Below are 16,208 nucleotides of genomic sequence, written 5' to 3'. Positions count from 1 at the left end.
ACAGAGAAACCCTGTCTCTGTGTAGCCCTGGCTGTCCTGGAACTCACTCTGTAGACCAGGCTAGCCTCGAACTCTCGAACTCAGAAATCCACCTGCCTCTGCCTCCCAAGTGCTGGGATTAAAGGCGTGCACCACCACTGCCCAGCTGTGAGTCTGAGTTTTAAATATGTATTGCCTACTTTAAATTCTACCCTGGCCACTTAACCATCTTTAGGATGTTAGGGAACTTGTTAAACTCTGAAGCATTCTCATCAGAAAAAATAGGATAATAAAATATATTATAGTGGTTGTTAAGAGACTATGTGAGCTCATATTTCTATGTGCTTAAAACAGTGTCTTAACATTGTTTTAATGTAATTTTTCAGTAAATAAACCTCTAATGATAAGTGTTCAAATATCAGATATTATATATTCTCTATAATCTACTTACCCATTAAATTTATGTGTGAAATTTGCTTGTGTTTAAAGTTTGTTGAGTTGCCCTCTCCTCTGTCTCCTAGAGCTGCTTACCATCCAGAGTTTCCAACTGTTCTGACAGCTTTAGAAATAGACAATGCTGTTGTTGCAAACAGCCTGATTGACATGCGGAGCATAGAGACAGTGCTGCTGATCAAAGTAAGGCCCATGGTTCATGTACTATATGTGGTTCCTCCCATTTACAAATCTTCATAGCTGATTTTTTTTATAGATATGTTTCACTGTTTTACTGTTATCTCATGGGAGAATCTATAGGATAGTACAGCATTGGTTGGTTTGTTCATTTTGTTTCCAAAGGAACTGTTACCAGTTTGGTTGTTTGTAAAATATTTCATAAATATATTATTATTATGGGAATTATTTTGATGTTTAAATAAAACTACTTGAATTTTCTTACCAATGGGTATATCCATCAGAAATACTTTGGCAGTGTTTTAAAAATATATACTTTTTTGTTCTAGAATAATTCCGTAGCTCGTGCAGTCATGCAGTCCCAAAAGCCACCTAAAAATTGTAGAGAAGCTTTTACTGCTGATGGTGATCAAGTTTTTGCAGGACGTTATTATTCATCTGAAAGTACAAGACCAAAGTTTCTAAGCAGAGATGTGGATTCTGAAATAAGGTTTGAATTAAGTGCTTTACTATTTTATTCCCAATGTCCCCTTTGGGTTCCATTTTCTGTGATTTATTTAGTGTTTGGTCTTAAAAGTTTCTTTAACTAGATGTAGAATTCAGCACTTATTTTGATAACAGTATTTAGGACCAAATGCATAAAATGTCCTAATGTCTACACAAATGTCTACACATAAAATGTCTACACATGCTATAGTATCAAAAGTTCTTGTTACCTGTCCTCAAGCTGTAAGGATGTTCTGTACTAAGCATATGAACTAGTGCTTGCTTGGGCAACATGTGTGCTGAAATTGGAACAACATAGAGAAGACTAATGTGTCTTCTGTAAAAGGATAGATTGCACATTTTGAAGCTTTCCATGTTGAAGAATTAAAGAATGTACAGGAGCTGTACCACTGCTCACTATTGAGTTTCAGTAATTTTTTTTTTTTTAATTAGCAGGAGTCCAGCATGCTGGGCTACTTTCAGACACAGACTTCTTTATCTGTCTCATTTATAGAGTTACATTGTTTGAGAGAGCAAGAAAGAAGGTCAGTTGGTACACTTAAAACACTGGCCTGGGAAAATAGAGGTAGAAGAGAAGACAAATTGGGAACCTAAAAAAAAAATTAAATTAAAAAAGATTATTACCAAATTACATACAGGGGTTTACAGAAGACAGTTTTTTTATACTATAGCATGATTTCCCAACTAAACTAATGCCATTTGGTGAATTGATGGCTTAGGAATGAGTTAATGACGTAGAGATTGTTTAGGATAAATGAATTTCAGATACAGAGCTATTGCTAATGCTGTCCTTGTTGCATGACTGAGGCTGAGGAGAAAGGATCATTAATAGAGTACTGCCTACCATGCATAAGGTCCTAGATTCATCCTCTAGCACCACTCCAGAGGAAAGGAAGGAGGAGAAGAGGGGTCATCTAAAAAAGTTGTGCCAAAATAAAAGGATTCTAAGTGACTTACATGTGGAAGAAAATGAGGGTTTTGTTGAAGTTTCTCATTTTCAGATAATGAATACTTTTCATGTGATTGTTAACAAAGTAGCATGAGGTTATTTCAAGGTTTAGGAAATTTAAAATTTCTTGATAAGCAGTAGAAAAAGGTTGGGGGAAAAAACCCCCACCAAGTGGACGTTGTAGTACTTGGTTTAGTTTTTCAACCCAAGGCAGTCTCCTGTTAGCAAAGTATGTACTATGTATAAGCAGACTCTTAGAGTGATTGATGATTTATGTATTAAATTAAACTCCATGGTAAAAAATTTGGTAGACATTACTGAAGTATGTCATATGAGGTATACTTTAGAATCTGTTTTCATTTGTTCCTTCAAACAAACACTTCATCCTTGCCAAATGTGATAAGAGGGAGTGGGTAATTTATACATGAACAGTGCTGTGGAAACCATCAAAATACAGTGCAGAATTAGAGACTGATCATTATTTTGGAACATATTCATCTGATTCAAGCAACTTGTATACATAGTTCAGTAGATACCAAATGTTCTTTGTCCATGTGTAAACTAGTAAGTCAGAACACTGTAGTATTTGCTGGACTACTGCAGAGAGACCCTTCGTAGTTTTGGCATTTGCCAAGTTTACGTTCCATCCTCTTTTCCTTCTATTCAATACATGTTCTTAGCATTTTTTTTTCTTAAACAAGAATTTAAAGTTATTCTTTAAATCTCCTCTTACTACTGTGTGTGTGCGCACGCACACGCTGCTAGACTAGCTGGTAAAAACATTCTTCCAGATCACATTTGTGTTTCTGTAGTTGTGAGGCAAAGACTCTTCTTGTCCTAGTCATATTTATTTAACGTTGCAGTGTAATCTGTCTTATTATTGAGAGATTGAATCTTCATCCTGTTCTGCTTCCACCTAGCTTCATGCATAATTCCTAGAGCACAGAATTCACATTATAACACTTGCTAATCAAACAAAAATAAGTAAAACTTCTTTAGATAATCTTTTGACATTTCTGCTAGTTTTCACTAACTTAATTTGATAATTATATAATTTCTTAATTTCTTAATTTGATAGGATTATAGAACTGCTTTAATGGAATAGCATTTTGTAAATAAGTTCTTACAAATAAACTTGTAAAGGAGCAAGATGTACAAGAGTTAAAGTATTTTTTATCTTCTCTATCAAGTGACTTGGAGACTGAGATTGAAAATAAAAAGGGCCACATAATAAATCTTCAGCATCATCTGTCTGCCCTTGAGAAGGATATTAAACGCAATGAAGAACTTCTTAAAAGGTGCCAACTACATTATAAAGAAATAAAGGTAAAAAACTAAATAATAGCCTTTGGTTTTCCAACTTACCATTTCCAAGTTAATTGTATAATTTTGTCATTCATCTTCTCAAATACTTTGACTTCAAGCCAATCTTAGGAAGAACTTTCATTTATGTGTTATATTAATTAGAGTTTGTTTCTATTGCTGTGACAAAGCTCCATGACCAAAAGCAACTGGGGGAGGGAAGGTTTGTTTGAATCAGAAAGTTCCACATCAGAGTCCATCATTTATTAAGTCATGGTAGGAACACAAAGCAAGAGCTAGAGGCAAAAGCTGATGCAGAAGCCATGGAGGAATGCTGCTTCTAGCTTTCTCCTCATGGCTTGTTGTTCAGTGTACTTTCTTAGAGCACTCACTCAGGACCACCAGACCTGGGTAGCACTGCCCATGGTTAGTGGCATCTTTCCACATCAATCAACAATCAAGAAACTGCACTACAGACTAGTCTCCAGGCTAGTTGGGTGGGGCCTTTTTTTTTTTTAAAGATTTATTTTATGTATATGAGTCTACTGTAGCTGTATTCAGCTGTATTCACCAGCAGAGGCCATCAGATTCCATTACAGATGGTTGTGAGCCACCATGTGATTGCTTGAACTCAGAACTCCTGGAAGAGAAGTTCTGGAAAGGAATTGAACTCAGAACTTCTGGAAGAGCAGTCAGTGAGTTTATCCGCTGACCCATTTCCAGCCCCCTCCCGCGCCTTTGGAGGGGGGGTCGTTTTTTTTAAATTAAGATTTCTTCTTCCAGATGACCCTAGCTTGTGTCAAATTGACATAAAACTAGCCAGCATATGTGTGTTGTATCTATCAGTACTTTGAATTTTTTAAAAATGAAATAAAATTTTGTTTCTTGATAATGTTAGGTACAGTTAAAAGCTACCTATAAATTTAAGAGAAAGCATTAGTGAAAATGGTAGACAGCTTTACAGTGCTTTTCTTAAAATAAGTATGAGTACATGGGTCTCTGGACCTCCCAGGGATTATTTGACTCTTTGGGAAACACTGGATTTTTATAGTAATCTTGCAATAAAGGTATTTTAGAAAAGCGTTTTTTACTGACCCGACAGTGTGATCATTTTGAATCCTAAAGTGGATTTTTACTATCTTCTTTGTGTAGAAATGGATTAGTAGTAAGATTGATCTAGGTGGAATGCATGTGAATTCTTGCATTTCCTTTGGTTCATTTAATAATGCTATCCCCCCTTTGTTAACTATTGCATGCTGCTGTATTATATGTATACTAGATCTTTGTGGTTTAATATAATCTTTCAAGGATATTTGTTTTTATTAAATTCTATATACTTTCTTTTTTTAGATGAAAATAAGAAAAAATATTTCTGAAATTCGGGAACTTGAGAATATAGAAGAACACCAATCTGTAGATATTGCAACCTTGGTAAAATACTTTTCTTCAATTTAAATGTTAAAGGATAAAACAGTAACTTAGCTTAGTGGCTCACAAGTCTCACTTTTAAAAAGATCCTTTAATCGTAGCTATCTTTCGATTGCCATTGCCACTCATAAAACATACCAGATTTTACCTGAAGTATGGCCTTTGGGATTCTTGATGTTCTGTGTATGTGACTTGCATGCATAATAGATTTTCCTTGTGCCACATAAGGTAAATATTAGTTTCTCTGCAAGGACAGAGGTTAGGACTATGTTGTGTATTTCATTTTCCTGGTTTATGTTTCATCTTAATTTTTTACATGTTTTCTGTATTTTAATTTTTCAGCTATCTGTGACATGCAGCATAACTTTTTCTGGAATGCAACAAACAAGCCAAATAATTCATGTCCTACTTAAGTGAATGGCAACATATTACCTACCATAAGCAGTGGGTAAAACAGGAAGGTTCCTGTGCTGCAGAGCTTTTGGCTACTGAGTTTTGTTAGTAGTCATATTTCCTGCTTTTTATCTTTATTGATAAACTACCTTAAAGACATAGGTTATGTCTTAATTTTTTTTTTAACTTAGCCGCTGTCACATTGTCACAAAATACATACTAACTAACGTACACTAAGTACATTTTGACAATGTGATAGCTTTTGATAATACTTTCAGTCTGAATATTTTTTTTACTTCATTGCCAAATGGCAGTCCTTCTTTTGAACCTTTTTGTTCTACTTTATAAACTCCCATTTAGGGTATGAAAATACTTTGTCTGCTTGTTTGTTCATCTTAGCTCTGATTTTTGCTGTTTTTCTTTCCTCAGAATTGTCTATATATTTTTTTCTTTTGGATAACTTATATTTAATATAACTATATTTTTAAAATGTTATCAGGAAGATGAAGCTGAGGAAAATAAAATAAAAATGCAAATGGTGGAGAAAAACATGGAGCAACAAAAAGAAAACATGGAGAATCTTAAAAGTCTAAAAATTGAAGCAGAAAACAAGTATGATACAATTAAATTGAAGATTAATCAGCTATCAGAGCTAGCAGATCCACTTAAGGTATTATATAATTGTTATTCTGTCTTCTATGTCTTTTATGTTAGAGCTTATTCAACAAACTCATTGTATCTTACCTTAAAGATCCTTACTGGTCAGGTATAAATATAAACATAAATTATTGAATTAGGTCAATTAATACAAAATAGTTTGCTCTTGTTTTAAAAAGAATAAATAATTGTAACATGATCTTAACTGCTTCTTTATCCACCAGAAGCAGCGGAAGTAGGGTGTCTTTGGATGCCTATTGTTTCTGTTTCTGCCTGAATCTTCCCATCTTTCCATTAGTTACTCATGGCTTAGCAGCTGGGAAAGGCATCTTGAAGTACAATGTTACTTAACCCACTTAAGTAACTTTGCAATAGATTTAAGGCTGACTTCTTTGCCATGTTTTAAAACAAGTTCTCATTGTGTAACCTTGGATGGATTTGCACTAACATATCAGTCTACCTCTACCTCCTGAGTGGTAGGATTTAAAGTCATGGCAGTGGGCTGATTTTCTTTGACTTTATTTTTAGCATGTACTATTTGTGACTAGATTTAAGGAAATAAAATGAGCTGAACTAAATTAATTAATTATCAATTAATTAGTTATTTAGAAGTAAACTAATAAATTAAACTGAGTTTTAGGCCATATTTGATAGATTTGTTATCCTTTAACTTATTGTAAATGCCATTTCAATGAGTAATTCTCTATCTTCAAAACTCGAAATTTTACTGATAAAGCACAGTTCACTGGTAAATGAACTATTAGGGATGTACAATTTAAACATTAAAGTAGAAGAAAAACAAAAGATAATATTCACTAAATAAATAAGAAAACAGAAAATAAGCAGTAACATACAAAAGTCCCAAAAATGAAAAAAAAGACAAAGTTAGTATTTTATTTTAAAATGAAGAATGAAACTTTTAAATGTCAAAACTTGAAGAATAATAAAATTTTGGTCTCAAGAATTGCAATAGTGCCAACAATTAAAGTAACATTTAAAATCTTAACACCAATAACGAATTGAACAGGGCCACTTAATTTGAATTGTGATGTGCTAAAGCAGAATAGAAGAAAGATTAGCAGTTAAATTATATACTCAGGAGACTTAAGAAAGAATGAAGAGCAAGCTGTGTTTTGGGCTTGTTTCATTTGTTCGTGTCTCTGTTTTGTATATGTGGCTGGGACAAACTCAGGACTTTCTGTATGCTCTGTAAGCACTGTATCCCTGAGCTGCTTCTCTCTGCTTATATTGTATTTTCTTGTGCTCTGAGTTTGATTTTGAATCCTCTGTGCTTAATTAATATCTAAGATCAAACAAGCCCTGGACTTGGAGTTCTTAAGTAAGTTCAATAAGAGGCAACAAGAATTTTTTATCTTAACTTTTTTTCCCCTTGGCTTCAAATTATTGAAAGGTAGGATCTGGGTCCTTTGGTAAACCTGTTTGTAATCAAGTACTAGCAGGGAGTTTTTCCCCCTCCTCCTCAGAATGTCACAGTAGCTGTCAGTCACAAAGCCAAGATGCTTTTCTAGCAAAATCATTGTATTCCTAATACTCCCACTGTATGATATGTTAGCCGTTGCCCCGTAAAGTGTACTTGGTGGTGGGCGTGTCCTCTGTGTTAGTCAGTGGTATCTGGGGAGATTGTTGCTGATTATTGAGATCTTGGCCAATGGATGCTTTTCTCTTACTGAAAAGTGTAACAGGCACTTTATCAATCAAGTTGTTTCCTACCTATTCTCAAAGGCTCCAAAGCATCTATCCTGCTCTGATGATCAAAATTTGAAGGTATAACATATAAGCAGAAGATGTAAGGTAAAAAAAGATTAATGATCCTTTCTTTATAGATTATTTTGTCTTTATGAAAACAGGATGAGTTAAATCTTGCTGACTCTGAAGTGGATAGCCAAAAACGTGGGAAGCAACATTATGAAGATAAACAGAAAGAACATTTGGATACCTTAAATAAAAAGAGAAGAGAACTTGACATGAAGGAGAAGGAGCTACAGGTTATCCACTGTTTTTTTTTTTCTTCCAAATTATTTTATCTACAATGTAAATTGTTAAAATTTTGTATTTTTTCTAGTTTTTGTTATTTTTACTTTTCCACTGAAACTAGATTTTCCCATATAATATTAGTTTCTGATTACAGTTTCCCTTCCCCAACTCCTCCTAGATTTTCTCCACTTCTCCAACTCAAATCCACACATTGTCTTTTTTATTAGAAAGCAAACACATCTAATAATAATAATAGTAAAACAAAAACAAACCAGAATATGACAAAACAAAACAATAGAAAATAAAGAACCAAATGGGGGGAAAAAAACCATAAAATACATGTAGATGCTGAGACATACATTTTCACACTCAGAAATCCCAGAACAAAATTTGAAGGTATAACGTATAAGCAAAAGATCTGTAACGTTCAAAAAAGCCCAGACCAAAGCATTAGAGGCAACAAAACCTTTAATGAGTTTGTTAGGTGTTGGCCATTTACTTACTGCTGGGCATGGGCCTTACCCATGAATGTAGCTAGTATACCCAGTGAATCCCTTGTAGAATACTAGTTTTTCCTTTGTAGATGGTTATCATTTGGAGATAGCTTCTGGCTTAGGCATGGAGTCTTAATATCTCAGCCCTGGGACCCCATCTGGCTTAGATGTCAGTCATGTTGTCTAGAATGTGTTTTTTTCTGTGGTGTTCTCTATCCCCAACAAGTTAAAAATCTTTCTGCCTCCTCTTCTGTGGAGGCCCTGATCCCTGAGTGGAGGAATTTAACAAAGACATCCCTTTTAAGATGGTGTGTTCCAGGGTCCCTCACTCTGCACATTGTCTAGCTGTGGGTCTTTATTTGTTCACATCTGCTATAGGAGGAAGCTTCTCTGATGATGGCTGAGCAAGGCACCAGTTGACAAATATATCACAATGTTGTCAGGAGCCATTATATTCCTATGTTCCTTTAGCAGAACAATAATAATTTGGTTTTCCCCTAGGCCTATCTTGTGTAGTCTCAGGTTTTTGGCCGTCAGGCAGTCAGTGCAGTGCATGGGTTTTATCTCATGGAATGGGCCTTAATTCTAATCACATAATGATTAGTTATTTCAACTTTTGTGCCATCATTGTACCAGAGTATATTGTATGAAGGTCACTATTGTAGACCGAAGGATCTGTAGTTGGGTTGGTGTTTACCGTTCTCCTCTGGTATTTTGTAGTGTACCTTCCAGTACCATGAACACTTCATTTGGGGTGAAGTCTCTAGGTAGATACCAGTTAGACTTCTCCATGTGCAGTGATTTGTGTAGATGTTGTCTTCAGCATTAGGGCCTTACCATCAGTTTGTGGAAAGCAACCAAGAGCCTTGGCAGTAGCCTCGGTTACTTGGAGGTTTCCAAGAGGTCTTAGGCTAACAGTTTAATTAGATGTGACCCATTCCTGGAATTAGAGGTTTTATTTAGTGGCAAGCAATGTTTAGTTGGGACTTTGTCTTCCTGTTACTGGTGACTTAGGATTTTTCATGTATGTATATATGTTAAGAAGTGTCTGTTGTGTTTGGTTTCCATACAGCCTCTATTTTTTTAGTTTTTAATAATTAACAATGGAGTGATAGGGTTCCATATGAGGTTTCTCTGCATGTTTCCTTTTGATTAGTTCTCTTCTGCTCTCTATTCTCCCTTGTCTCTCTGCTCTCCTTTCTCTCCTATACTCTTGTTCCCATCCTTCCTTCCTTAAGACCCTTTTTCTTCCATGTCATGTTTCTAGAGAAAAACAAGTTGTCTTGAATTTTTGTTTCCTAAAGGGTAACATGTGCTTCTGTGAATTGACAGAAGAGAACTAGTGTCTCTTTAAATCTGAGAACTAACTAGACCAGATAGTCTTCCATTGTGTTTTAGTGGTTGAGAAAATGGCTCTCTCAGTTTGCAAACCTTTTTAAGTGCATGCCACTTACTGTCAGCACTACGTCTGTCTATGCATTGCTGGGGTATATGCTGACTGAGTTTAACTCCTGCCAGCTGTGCCTGTGCACAGCTAAATAGGCACTGTGTTTTTAGGGAATAATTGAAGGCAGTCCTGTTGTATGTGGTGGATTCCATCTTTGCTTTATGTCACAAAGAAAATGAGTGGAACTCTTAATTTGTTTCCATATCTGTTTCAGACATAATACAGTAGATTATGATATAAGATCTATATTGTACAAGAAAATACTTAGCATTTTCTTCATTGCATATAAAACAAGATGGTCTGTTTGTATTTTCCATACCTCTCTTGTTCAGAGTACACTCAGTAAATTACAGGGGAAGCTGTCACCAGCCTCAGCATCCTGATATCACTATTATACTTTTTTTTCACTAGGAAGTGATAGAGTTCTTACAAGTTATTAGTCTTGTGCATAGGGATATACTTTTCTTTGAATATTTCAATGACGTTTAACTTTGTTTCTTCAATGTAACACATGGATAGAAACACTTCTAATGTAGGGCAGAGAGCTGTCTCAACAGCTAAGAGCATGGTAAGAGACTTGAATCTACTTTTCAGCATCCACACTAGTGTTAACAACTGCCTATAACTTCAGCTCCAGGGTGATCCAACATCTTTGGCCTCCACAGGCATCTGTACTCATGGACATATACATAATTAAATACAATAAATCTTTAAGAAAAAAATGCTGATAGTAAATATATGTCTTAAATCTAAGCTCATTTTACTTTGCATATTTTGGCAGAATTAGTATAATTATAATATCAAGAAAAATTTTAAGATCTACATCTATTTTCTTAGGAGAAAATGTCACAAGCAAGACAGATCTGCCCAGAACGGATAGAAGTAAAAAAATCTGCATCAATTCTAGACAAAGAAATTAATCGTTTAAGACAAAAAATTCAGGCAGAACATGCTAGTCATGGAGATCGGGAGGAAATAATGAAGTAAGTGATCATCGATTTTCTACTTTAGTGTATTATCCATAGATGTTATTGAGACATGTTTTATATGTAAGCTTAACTTGGATGAAGAGTTGCTCTTGTTATGTAATTGTACTGAAGTACTCTGTTAAATGAGCATCATAACAATGGAACAGTACCTTATAGAATGGCATTTTAACATAGAGGCAGTTTATGTTTTTATTCATATGGACCAAAAAATATTCAGCTTCACAGGTAACCAAAAACTGCAAATCAAAATAATTAGGAGTTATTTTCCATATACATAAAAATGAATGCAGTGAAAACATGAATAGTCCAGGTCATTGAGGTCTTAGTGAAATGAGTAGTCTTACATTACTGATTAAAAGAAAGGCTTTAAGAGGTTTTGCTCTTTACTTACAGGACTTTGGACAGTTATCAAATTTTCTTTAGCCTTAATTTCTTCATTGTCCATAATAACTTAGGTTTTGTTACAAAAATCAAACATAAGACTCTATAATAAATAGAATTTAGAGGAAGCAGCTAATAGTCATTAAAACTCTTCTAAAAAGCATTTAATCAGTATAAATTAAAATGCTTTACAGAATATTTGATGCAGTTTTAAATGAGTCACTGCGTTTATAATGTAACCATCTAAAATGAGAAAATATTATACCAGTTCTTTAAATAGGTTTTTTTTTTTAATGAAATGTTAACAATAGTATACAGCTCTGAAGAATGGTTAAAAAAAATAGAAAGATTAGAACTTTTCTACAAAACTCCTTGTTAGGTTACAACACACGAAGACAGGGATCCAGCAAGGTAGTTCAGAGGACCAGGACCTGCTGCCAAGCCTGATGGCTTGAGTTCAGTCCCAGGCTTCACATCATGGAAGGATTATCTTTAACTTCCACATGTGCCATGGGGCCACATAAATATACACACAATACATGTCTTTTAAAAACAAGTTTGATGAAGCAAGTGATCTCAGCTTCATTTTCAAAACAGTGGGGAAGAATCTGACTATTAAGAAATTTTTGTAGACAGTACATCTCTAAAAAATGTTTGTAAACTGCATGGCTGCCACTCAAAAGTAGTCTCGTTACTGAGCACCGCCAGGGCTCAGAGTTCACCCTCAGTTCTGCAATGTGTATGCATGCATATATGCCTACATATGTATGAGTGAGCTGAGGAGGAGTGACTGAGTGTAACAGTTCCTGCTGTGCAGTCACCATGCCCTGAGTTTGGATTTCTTGCACCCTTGTAAAGCTGGTGTGGGGATAGTTATCAGTACAGCAGGCTGCTGGTTTCCCTTCCACTGTGGCACTGTTGAGTAGCCATGCCTTCCTTACTTTGTAGCTTGTTTAGGGTGGAAGGATTCCAGTATTGACCTTGTGTCCCTTCTTTCCTTTATTGACATCTATTACTAAGAAGACCTTCTGGTGTAACCCTGGTGTTTTTAGAAGGTGTCAGTCTACTAGTATTTTCTAAGATCTGCTACCCCTGAGCCTTACATGAGTACTTATGCACATATGTTTTCCATCTTACCACATTTTCTAAGGCTAGGAATTTGTTTTTTCCTCTTCACAGTTGTATTGTCTCTCTCCTGTAACATTCTTTGTGGAAATATACTTTGACTAGGAATTCATGGAATCGGCTGTTCTTAGATGCTCTACACTCTTCCTTTTCCTTTTCTTTCCAGTTAAATATGTTTGAGACTTTACTTATGTGTTTGTATTTATTTACTGACTATTTTATTTATAAAAAATAGGCAGTACCAGGAAGCAAGAGAAACCTATCTTGATCTGGATAATAAAGTAAGGACTTTAAGAAGGTTCATTAAATTATTAGAAGAAATAATGACCCATAGGTACAAAACATACCAACAATTTAGAAGGTAAGTACATTTTAAAGATATGTCTCTTTTTGTTTGTTTTCAACTATTTCTATATGAATACTGATCAGATCTTGCCTCTGTCCAGCTCTGTGAGGTACTGTGCATGCATGGTCCACATTTAGTGTTTAGAATCTGTAGTTAAAACAGAATCCTGATATGAAAGAACCTTAACAGCAAGCTTACCCAGTTTTCCCACTGTTAGGTAACCTTTACTAGATAACTCTCAGGTGCTGTTTATTGCCTAGTAGGTCGTTAGAGTGGGAACTCAGTGCTACAAAACAGTTATTTTGGACATAGCATGTTTCTAAGGGAGGTTAGGAGGACTTATTAGAGCAGTATCTCAACTGATTTACTGTGATCTGTGATTATGGTGTAGGTCCATGATTACAAACCTCTGTTCTTTGTACTGTAATATCTTCAGTGTTAATAACTGTGCTTGATGTAGCTGAGACTACATTAAAAAGGAGCTATTAACAACATACCGCGAAAGATGCAATCTCTCAGGAGTAAATAGCTTCCCCCTCCCCACCCCCACCCTCACTTATACCAAAGAAGCAGGCAAAAAACAAACAAACAAAAAAAACAACCAAAAAAACCCCTAGAAGATGATTGTTAGGGGATATAACCTCTGTTTTCCACAGATACTCTTTCCTCAGTGATACTTTTTATTTCTCTTCCAATATTTACTATTGTGTTTTTGTTTATATTGTGTATACATGTGTGTTTGGAGGAACCCTGAAGTTCATAAGTTCATAACAAGTGTGTTTCCTTTATCAACCCTTCTCCACCCTTATTTATTTTATTTATTTATTTATTTATTTATTTATTTATTTATTTATTTATTTATTGTATTTCCAGCCAGCATCTTTTGCTGAGCCAGAAGCTCATCAGTTTGGTTAGGCTGCCTGGTCAATGAGCTTCAGGGATCCACACCTGTCTACCCACTTACTTGCCCAGTAGAGAAGTTTGACACTATGTGGGGGCTTTTATATTTTTCTAAGGATCCAGATCATCACACTTGGGTGGGCACTTCAACTTCTGAGTCATCTTCCTGACCCCAAAATTGTACACTCATAAGGCAATAGAAATAAAAATATACATGGCTATTGTATATATGGGAAAATTCAGAGATAGCATTAATTTTTTTTATGTATATTTGTTTTTTTATTTGGGGTATGTTTGTGTACTGTATGCTGTGGCATGCGTGTGGAGATCAGGGTAGTTTGCAAGAGTTAAGTCTTCTCCTTTCATTATTGAAGCTTGAGATTGACCTCAGGAGCTAGGTTTAGTAGCAGGCCTTTGTACCCATTGTGCTGGCCTATAGGTGAAGCGTTAACGATAAAATGTTCCATCATAGTCTTCAATTAAACGATAGTAAACGTTGGAATGCATGTTTACAGTTGTTGAATTTTTAAAGTAGGGTGTTCATGATGGGACACAGTAATTGTGTACATTTGTGGAGTGCAGTGACAGTTCATGTGCATAGATAGTATGCAAAGATCAGATCAGGGGAATTGTCTTTGCCATCAAACTGGGTATTTATCTTCTTGACAGAAACACTAAGAATTATGTTTTCATTTTCAGATATATTTTTAGAACTTCAATTAAAGCAGATTGATTTTTATCCTATTAGACTGCCTTTAATGTTTTCTTGGCAGACTCTTCTTTGGGGCTGATTTTGTGCTAGCTTGGCACTCTTCTTACCAGTGCTTGAGTACAGAGGGTTCACTAGTCCACAAGACATGAACTGTCCCTGGCTTTGAGGTTTCCATGGTGCTTCTTCCAGGGCTTTCTGTTACTGTTTCTTTCCCACTTCAGGCTCAGGAGAGTGTGCACTGGTTGGTACTCAGGTATGTAGTGGAGCACAGCCCTCATTCGTCCTCCCCAGTTGTCCTCAGCCCTCTCTACAGCTCTGCTCTCTAGACTCTTTCCCTGTAAATACTAGGATCCACGTAGGTGTGCATTTGCCTTACTCTTTGGTGAGTAGTAATTTTTGAGGGTACTTCTAGGGACCAATTAATTTTTTTCCTGTTTTTCAGAGATCATTTTGACTGGAACTGCCTTTGCTATTTGGTGTCCAATCGAAATAGTTTGTCTGGGTTTTGAATAGGATTAGAAAGATTAAATACAGTTTCTGTTATTATATTTACATGTTTTCTTGATGTTTAGTCTATTGTTTAACAGAAATAGTATTTAAATTGTCTCTATAAAAGCACTGTCTGTATGTGTGGGGTATGTCTTAGTTCCTTTTCCTGTTGCTCTGAGAAAAGCAACTTAAGAGAGAAAGGGTTTATTTTTGCTCACAGTTCAAAGCAGCAGGAATTCTAAGCAGCTGGTTGTGTTTTATCCACATTAAAGACGCATAGTGAAGTATACATGCAAGCTGTTCTATTTACTTCTTACGCAGTAGTCTGGATCCTCTGCCCAAGGAGTGGTGGTGCTGCCTGCTTTTTGGCTGGTCTTAATTAGCCCAGTACAGATAATCTATCACAGGCATGTTTAGGTCCATTTCCCAGGTTGTTCAAGATTGTTTCGTTGACAGTACTAAGCATCATAGTGTATTACTTGATAGAACCTTTAACACTGATAGGTTTTTCTACATTGTTTACTCAGTTATGGAACAAAAATAGCCAGCGTGTTAGAATCTCTCTAACCTTTGTATTTAGGACAGTTTATGATAGAAGACCTGTGAATGGAAGGAGCCAATAAATATATTGGAGTATTGAAGGACTTTGGTAGGGAGTTCTGGAATCTAATTACCAGTGCTATGGCAGCAAAAGAAACTAACAAAATCCAGGCTTCCCTATCCTCTAGTATGGAAAGGGATAGTGTAGTTTAGGACAGGAAACAGTGGAGAAATATTCATGGTTATACAATTAATGAACTTGATAAAATTCAGATACAGATAAATATTAAAAACATGGAGGAAATCATGTTTAATCCACCTATTTTATACTATGTTGAATACTATTATAATTGCCAAATTATTTTTTTGAAGGTGTTTGACATTACGATGCAAATTATACTTTGACAACTTACTGTCTCAGCGTGCTTATTGTGGAAAAATGAATTTTGACCACAAGAATGAAACACTTAGTATATCAGTAAGTATCATGATGAAGTATCTTCATCATTAGTTGTTTCTTTTCTTTTCTTGAAACATTGATCGGCCTTATCTTGTTATCTGTAGAAAACAGGAACTAATTCCTAAGTTAAAGATGGTCTTTGCTAGTATGTTTAACATTAGGTTGCTGTTTACAAAGGGAGTAGCCTAGAGTTACTTTCCAGAGACAATCACATTGTTTTCTTAGGGTGCTAAGGACAGTTTTTTTTTTTTATTATAACAACAATTTACCTTGTCAATCCACTCCAACTGATATAAGTTTTTGCCCAGTACCATGTGTAGGACATTACAGAGAGTCCATTGTTTGTAGTCTCACTGGGAAGCCATGAAATTTATACCTTGTAATTTAATTTTCTGTTGTATTCACCTTTATAGATTTCTATGGTTGTGGAAATTTGTACAAAGAGTGTAGTGTAAGGATATGGATTAAAAGTTGCATAGGAACTT

The 16,208-nt window shown here is 35.3% G+C and overlaps 1 protein-coding gene across 2 annotated transcripts in view; it reads left to right on the top strand.

Moving 5' to 3' along the window:
- Window positions 1-16,208, top strand: part of Smc6 (structural maintenance of chromosomes 6) — a 57,950-nt gene that overhangs the window by 30,103 nt on the left and 11,639 nt on the right. For both annotated transcript variants that reach the window (XM_028772204.1, XM_028772203.1), the window contains exons 16-24: window positions 501-615; window positions 939-1,099; window positions 3,256-3,391; window positions 4,718-4,798; window positions 5,688-5,858; window positions 7,714-7,851; window positions 10,619-10,764; window positions 12,512-12,637; window positions 15,636-15,741. In XM_028772204.1, coding sequence (XP_028628037.1) covers window positions 501-615; window positions 939-1,099; window positions 3,256-3,391; window positions 4,718-4,798; window positions 5,688-5,858; window positions 7,714-7,851; window positions 10,619-10,764; window positions 12,512-12,637; window positions 15,636-15,741 — 1,180 coding nt within the window. The remainder of the gene's footprint in view (window positions 1-500; window positions 616-938; window positions 1,100-3,255; window positions 3,392-4,717; window positions 4,799-5,687; window positions 5,859-7,713; window positions 7,852-10,618; window positions 10,765-12,511; window positions 12,638-15,635; window positions 15,742-16,208) is intronic.

Source organism: Grammomys surdaster, unplaced genomic scaffold (genome assembly GCF_004785775.1).
Source record: "Grammomys surdaster isolate TR1022 unplaced genomic scaffold, NIH_TR_1.0 212, whole genome shotgun sequence".
Lineage (NCBI taxonomy): Eukaryota > Metazoa > Chordata > Mammalia > Rodentia > Muridae > Grammomys > Grammomys surdaster.
Note: the sequence above shows the minus strand (reverse complement) of the source record. Positions and strands in the feature narration are given on the sequence as shown.